The sequence below is a fragment of the Zosterops lateralis genome, assembly GCF_965231275.1.
Source record: "Zosterops lateralis genome assembly, chromosome: 1".
Classification (NCBI taxonomy): domain Eukaryota; kingdom Metazoa; phylum Chordata; class Aves; order Passeriformes; family Zosteropidae; genus Zosterops; species Zosterops lateralis.
In genome coordinates this window covers 64,977,920-64,985,482 of record NC_139762.1, presented here as the reverse complement: position 1 = coordinate 64,985,482, position 7,563 = coordinate 64,977,920, and the positions used below count along the sequence as shown (strand labels likewise).

The 7,563-nt window shown below is 40.7% G+C and overlaps 1 protein-coding gene across 1 annotated transcript in view; it reads left to right on the top strand.

The window, feature by feature from the left end:
- The first annotated feature begins 721 nt into the window (after positions 1–721).
- Positions 722–7,563, top strand: part of HIVEP1 (HIVEP zinc finger 1) — a 116,950-nt gene continuing 110,108 nt past the window's right edge. The window contains exon 1 of the mRNA XM_083856712.1: positions 722–2,493. Within this exon, the coding sequence (XP_083712838.1) occupies positions 2,454–2,493 (40 nt within the window). The 5' untranslated portion in view covers positions 722–2,453. The remainder of the gene's footprint in view (positions 2,494–7,563) is intronic.

The window sequence follows — 7,563 nt, the reverse complement described above, 5'->3', positions numbered from 1 at the left end:
TCGCAGTCCCGCTCGCACATACCGGCGGCTCCCCGGATCCCCCGCCCGCTCCCCCATTTTTGGGTGGATACGGGGGGATATGACCGCAGCCATCGCAAAGGCCCGTTTCCTCCACCACCACCACCCCCCCCTCCTTTTTTTTTTTTTTTCCTTTTTTTTAGAGTAGCCGGGAGGGAATGACTTTTGGCGTGGGTCCTGCCCGGTGTTTCCGCCGTGTCTCTCAGCACACGGCCATCTCTGCCCCAAAGAGAGGGTCCTGCTGGCATTAAAGCGTCTGTAGGATGTCATCTGTGCTGCAGGGAAGCGTCGGGAAGGGCTCCCCATTTACTGAGACAGTGGGGGATTTCAAACTCTCGCTCCAAATAACTTGTGTGAAGAAGTGACGGTGTTTATTAGCGTCTTTAAAAGCCTCAGCCCAGCCCCAGGGACTTCCCCAGTCCAGCCGGAGGAAAGGGGGACCGGGTCTCAGGGAGTGCTGGTCGTTTCAAGCCATCCAGCCACTTTTCTCCATTTCCAGTTCGTGCCTAAGACCTGGAAAATGGACCTGTTAGCATAAGGTTTTATTTAATTTCTAAATATTTCTGTTATGCTTGCAGATAAAGTGGTATGAGTTAACAGCTTGACAGGCACTGTGCTCTGTTTCGGATTTTTTCCATCTTTTTCCTTCAACGTGCAGTAATACCCTAGTGAAGAATCATTTAGTCAGAATAACATTTTCCAGCTTTCCTTTGTGTCAGTTGCAGTAATTTTTTTTTTTCTCATGTTTGGGTCTTTTTATGCAGCAACAGACAAAAGAAACATTAAAAATTGATGATTATATTCCTCAACAGTGTGTAGACTGAAGGGGAGGTTGGAAGTAGTCTATTTTAATTGGGTTTGAATTAAATGTTCGCAAAAACATGGTTGCCTTGAAAATCAATGTAAGTTCCCCTAAACTAATGCTTTCAGCAAATGCTAAAAATTCTACATCCTTCCTCCTTCAAGTAGCTGTCCTTAATCAATTTGCCTACATTTGGGGCGTTCTGAAGTTCATATAGTTTAAAAAAAAAATTCTTCCTAGTATTTACTAACAAGAAAAATCTGTTAACATGAAGTGGTATTACTATGAAAAGAAGCAGAAACGTGTTGGTTTTTAATTTTGTTTAGATGGAAGAGTGTAATTATACCAGTCATTTTCTTCTTTAAGTTCTTGTGCGTAAGTAGTTTTCCATAGGTATTTGAGAGATTTCACGTCCTGTATCAGAAACTGAACAAAACGCTCATTGAACTGTTAGCAACTCCTAAGAACGTTCGAAAAGTAAGAAAGTGCAGGTAGGTCAAGAGCTAGTGTGATCCTCTGCTGTACACTGATATTTTGGCAGAAATATCCCGTAGGGAATTCTTCCAAACTTACATGCTCCGAGTAAGGATTCTGTAGGTAATGTTACAAATAGGTTGATGCTCTGTGTGTTTGCCCTCCCCTCTGTACTTCCCCCACCCGAAGCTGAAGATCTGTATCTGAAAGCCTGATGCCAGATTTTGTTTAATTTTTTTTTATATATTTGCATGAGACAATGGCTTTTGGAAGATGTTTTCTGGCTAGAAAACAGCTGACAAATGTGGAAAAGTTTTAGTTTTCTCATGCTTCCTGAGTAATCTTAAAAAGAGTTTCAGCCTCACGTGGTTTTCTTAAGATACTGGAACACTTTACTCCACAAAACTTGTTGAGGAGTCCATTCAGTACAGGTTGTGCAGCCGCAGTGGGAGCCGCGGGTTGAGCTCTGGGTTGAGCTCTGGGTGGCGGGAGCCCGGGGCAAGAAGCCGGGAAGTGGTGCCGACCCTTTGCACAACAAAGGGCACAAAAGTCTGTGGCCCTGCCAGAGGATCTGGGACACAGCAGGAGCCCAGGACTCGGCTGGAAGACCCCAGACTATGGCACGAATAAGACTATGAGGGCTTAAAAGCCCGGGGGATCCTTGAGGATCCCTCCTCTTAGGCACCAGCTTGGGCTGTTACTCTGTTGGTTGCACCATGAAAAAGTTACTTAAAGGGAGCAGAGGTCTGAGACTGCTGTGGGAAACCTGGGTCGAGCAGGCAAGGAAATCTTGTCTGACTGTGGGAGAGTGGAGGGAGTCAAGCCCACTGTGAGGAGACTTTGGTCCCAGCAGTGTAACTCTGGTGGTCGGAGTGTGACTGTCAGGGTGGCTCCTGGGCTGTCAGACAGGAAAGGTTTCTTAGCAAATCATAGGTGCAAAAATATTTCTTGCTAATTTCCTTAGTAATTTGAGGATGAAAGAGATCAGATAGGTATCTTTGTTTTTATTATTGATGCCTACATCTCATAACTTTCTCTCTCTGTTTTTTTAGCATACGGATTAACTGAGCCCTTTGACAAGTTTATGGAGCTGCCATCTCTCTGCTTACTGTACTTTCCGTTTCTGAGAGGAGAAAGTGGTGCATGAGATTAGAGGAAAATGCCTCGGACAAAGCAGATACATCCCAGAAATCTGAGAGGTATGTAGCTCTCAGTTGAGAAGAAAAAGCTCTTGGGAAACTCAGTTGCAGTTTCAATTATGAGGTTAAAGTAATATGTATTTAAGAAGCTGGTTTTGTTCCAAAAGTAGTTTGTAAGCAAGTTTTAGGAGTTGTCTGTAAGACCGCTCCAATTTTCACAAGAAATAACTGGAATATGTCCTTATTCTTGCAGTCTGTATACTTGACAGCATTCTTGATATTCTCCAGCTTACAGCAATAGCCAGCATGAACTTCAGAAATGCAAAGGAAGAAGCAGTTTCCTTATCAGAGAGTTTACAGTTGAAATAAAGGGGGAGGTGGGAAATGGGTGTGACGTGGCAGAACTTGACATCTGGCAGCCGGTAGTTGTTTTTCTTTAATAGTTGTCAGTTTGGCTTGCTTCTGAGGGGATCAAAATCTCCTCCCATGCATGGCTTCTCACTATTTATCTATCACCTATCACCTGTGCTACCTTGAGCATTGCTAGGTTTGACCTTGGTCTCCTGGCTCTCCTGCCTTTGCACAGCCACATGGTAGCTTGGCTATAAGGGGCAAGCAGGCGAGAAACCTGCTCTGCAAACTGGTAAGCTTACATGTCCTGGCATTTCCTTGAACAAAATCCCAGTGCACTTCACCAAGCCTGTATGAATGTGAGGAATCTGATCCTATGGATATTTGTTACTGCCTTGGTAGAAGTGGCCCTAGAGGAATTAAATGAGAGGAAAAATGCAGGTCAGTTGACAAGCAGCCATTCATGTTGAGGGAGAGCATGCTTCCATCCCCACCCTTTTACCCGGCTTTTGAGAGAACATGCTTCCACCTGCACCCTTACATGTAGCTGTCATCAGCTTTTTTTTCAGGTTAATTTTACAATTGCAATATGGAAGCATCCCTTCAGAGTAAAAAAAAAGCCATTACAAAACCACAAACACCAACATAAGGCTTTAGGGGCAGGAACAGCATTTGATTCTGGTTTTAACTTTTTTTATGTCAAAACACAGCAAACATCCTCATGTGTCTCAGTTAGTTTACAGTTGAGAGTCTCTCGAGGGCTTGTGCATACAGTTTATCTGAGACCTCGTGTTTGCAGACTGTTGTCATTGCTACCACTAACAATCTCTGCTGGAGAAGACATTTTTGCAGTGTCTCTATTCAGGAAGTGCTGAGTAGCATTTTGGTATGATGGATATACCTCTCGCACAGATCAGGAATTTTACATTTCTCCTTCTTACTGGATGTGAAATAATAAAGCAGAGCAGAGTTGTTAATATTGCTGCTTACCAAGTTGCTGACATAACTGAGCTTATGTTTTCTGATCCAATATGAGAATGATTTAATTTTAGTACTCTGACTGATATCTACTCTTGTATTGCTTGAAACTTAATAGGAGCTAAATCTATTGTAAAGCTCTCTATTCACTTAAATAAATAATCTAATTAAACTCTTAATTGTGTAAGAAATTAGTTGCCTTTTTTTCCTTGCCTAATTTCTCCAGTCATTTAGCTTTTATCAACCCTGTTACAGCAGTTTTCATCAGTTCCTATTTTTCTACAACTAATGGAGTTCTTGAATGAATTGAGATGGGTTAAATGTTGAGAAGGGAAATAGCAGTATACAGCAAACCCATAGTTGGAAATTACGTTGGAACAGCTCACTGATTGTCAAAACTATACAGGTTGCTACCAACTTCAATACCTAGTGAGCATATATGGCTACTGTCATGGGTTGTTGGAGGTGGAGTGATTTAAAAACTCAATTTATTTCTCATTAGTTATACACTATTTCCATTTCTAGTCTAGATAATGAAGAAAACTGGATATCACTTTCTTAAGTCGTCTTACCAGTCCCCGAGAGCATTGCAGAAAATATTTGCTTGAACCCTCAGTTTTTGCTGGAACTTGGGGAAACTGAAAGGTCCCACTGGTCTGTGGGTATGCAAAGTTAGACACATCTTAAATTGGTACTATTAATTAACCATTAAAACTTGAAAAAATGGGTGATTTAGCACATGATTTAATCCATGGTAATTAGTATTGATGACAACTAAGTGTGCAAAAAAGCATAAATGTATATGGTCAAAGGTGAAATTCAGCGAACTTGGCAACCAAAAAAGTATGTTCTATAACATTTGAAAGACGAAGATGTAAGATTAAGTAACCTGTGTTTTTTACAGGTTTCTAGGTTAAAAGCTATTTTTAAGTTGTCTAAACCTGATTGTCACCTTTTGTACTATGTACAAAGAACACTCCATGGCCTTACCTGGCTTCTCCTTCCCTGCTGCCAGCTTCTCTCATTGCCCCATAGCAATCAAATTGCCAACAGCTTTAACTAGACTCGCTCAGAGCCCATCAATGTTTAACTTTTTTGGAGATCACTGTTGAACAACCCTTGAGACTCTCTATGCTATTGTGCATTAGATGAGTTATTTGGGTTGCACTTGCAGTCCAAATCAGCCTGGAGAATAAATAACCAAGTCTAAGAACCTAAAATATTTTCCCTTAAAACAGCCCCAACACAATCCCTCTCTCCCTTCCTGCCAAGAAAACACACAGGAGAAAAACCACCGTAGAGATCCCCCCACACACACTCTCATTAATTAATTTGAGGTTTGCTGTAGTGTAGGAATAAGTTTTGGAGGTTTTAATGTTGGCCGTGTTTACTGTAAGCAACCTTATTGTCTGGGGAAAATAAAGAAATGTTTAATATAGAGAGAGAAATTCAAGATTTTGTTGGGAAACCTTAAGGCTCTTTGTTTTGTGTCATGGCTTGATTTTGCTCATTTTGTATATTCTGTGAGATCTGACAGCCTTTGGCAGAAAAGCAGTGGCCCTAAAGTGTTAGGATCAGAAGATCCTAATATTATGAAGATTTCACTGTCTTTTATCCTGAAAATTTCAGTCTCCTTATAGATGAGTTAATATAGTGCTGTACTGACCTGATTTTACAGCAGGAAAAGAAACCTATATAAGTAAGATGGGATATGGGAAACATGATTTTGCAAATAAAACCTAATCTAATTAGTTGGCCGTTTGTTTTCATGGATGTGTTAGTGACATGGCTTTGATGTGCATGTTGAATCTGAAGGTACTGATAAGGCATGTGCTGTGCTGCCCTTGTTTCATCAGGTTGTTTTGTCACATCAGCCTTCCTTGCTTCTCACTGCAAATCCCTCCCTAACATGAAACATGTTGCCATCACCAGTGGGCTGCTTTGGTAAGGGGGAGTCATGCACTTACAGAGATGTCAGGCTCATGCACTGACAGAGGCTGTCAGGCTTAGTCTCCTAACCAACTTAACAGCAATGGGGCTGAGTGGCTAAAATTTGAGAGAAATTACAGTTTTCTAGGTCTCAAAGAAAAATATGGATTGGATGCATGGAAGCTCTGGAGAGTGTTTAGTAGTTTCAGAGGTGGAGACCAAAGGTATGCCTGGGAAAAGCCTGGTGTGGGTTGTCCATCAGTGATGTGACTGAAGCTGAGTTTATAAGCAGGTGCTCCTGATGTTGTCTTAGTCTTTTAAATATTAAGGGTGTGTATTGTGTTGCTAAACATCATTCCTCCTTCAGAAAACAAAGAGGAAAATATTAGCAAAAGAGGAAAATGCCCATCTTGCTCAGACACCCAGAGATCTCATTTTCTTATTTTTCTTTACTGTTTTAGCTCACTAAAACTAACAAAAATACTCCTTTGCATGTGGCTGCGCCCTGTATTTACAAAGCCGATTGATCCACATGTGTAGCAAAACATTTCACAGAATCTGTAACATATTCTCAGAAGTACAGTTACATTAGAAAATCATGCTTTTAGCAGGGCTGAGTGGGCTTGGTTTGTTGTTAGATGGTTGTGAGGATATAAAAGGAAAAACGACTCATGTTTTTGTTTACTTAGAAATACGCAATTGCAGAATGTAAAATGAAAAGTTTTGTTGTGTGCACACTGTTTAGCACAGTGCTGTGATTTACCAAAACAAAACTGTAACAAGTATTTTGAATTTTGTCTCTTCCTAGATAAGCTTTCTGGTATTTTTCAGAAGACCAGTTGTTGCTGTTTTTCCTTCTCAATCAATTATTTCTCTTTGGAAACAATGGCAGGCAGGCCCATAATGTTAAACGGCCGCTTCAAAATCTTTTAGTGTTTTGTATTTGATAAGGAAATGCAAGTATAATATGAGTAATTTGCTGAATAGGTTGATAGCTTTGTGGTAATCTGAAAAGCATGCTTAAGTGTGCTGGAAAGCTGTGTATGTTATGGCCTTAAAATGTCCAGAAAAGCTGGGCATCTTCTGTTTCTCAAGTGTGAGCTAGCAAAGTCTCTTTGTGTTGTTTTAAGATTGTAATGTGCTTTTAGTGCTGAAATAGGTCTGTCTATGTTGAAAGCTGACAGATTGATATTCCTTATTAGTGTTGGTTGTGTAGTCTGTATAAGTTATGAATAGATTGGTGTGCTGTGCTTTATTAATGATCTTCATCAAACGACTTAATAAAAATACTGAGCTTTCTCAAGGCTTGCTTCTAGAATTTGTGCTTGCTTGAGTCAAAAGAAGTGTAAAAGCACATTTGACTTTTGGGTCTTGGTGTTGTTTCTGAGATAAAAATGATGCTCTAATTTAGGATGTTCCAGAGGGGCTGCTGTTACAGTATTAGTACATCAGAAGTACTGGCGGCCTGCACTCTGTAGCTTCCTTGTGGGAATCTTCAAAGATGTTGCTTATGTGTCTTGCTTAAGTTTCTAGAGCAAGAATGAGACACAGGTGAAACAGGAAGTGAGAGTTTTGACTTGGTGACTTTGCTACAGAAGTATCCTGTGATTTGGCAGCAGTTTTTGTTTCTGTATATCAGATAGTTTCATATAATTTCTTCTACAAATCGAATCTGAACGTGACAATTTCTCATGAAGGTAGAGAGACTGCATGGCTCTGATGGTCCAACACCAGCTGGAGTACCAGCAGATCCAACTGTTATTCAGTGAATAGACAGATCTCTTGTTGACCACAGAAGTATGCTCTGTGTCTGTCTTGAGATACTCATTTGGGATGTGGAAGGATAAGGGGGGTTTTTTTGGCATTTTTTGT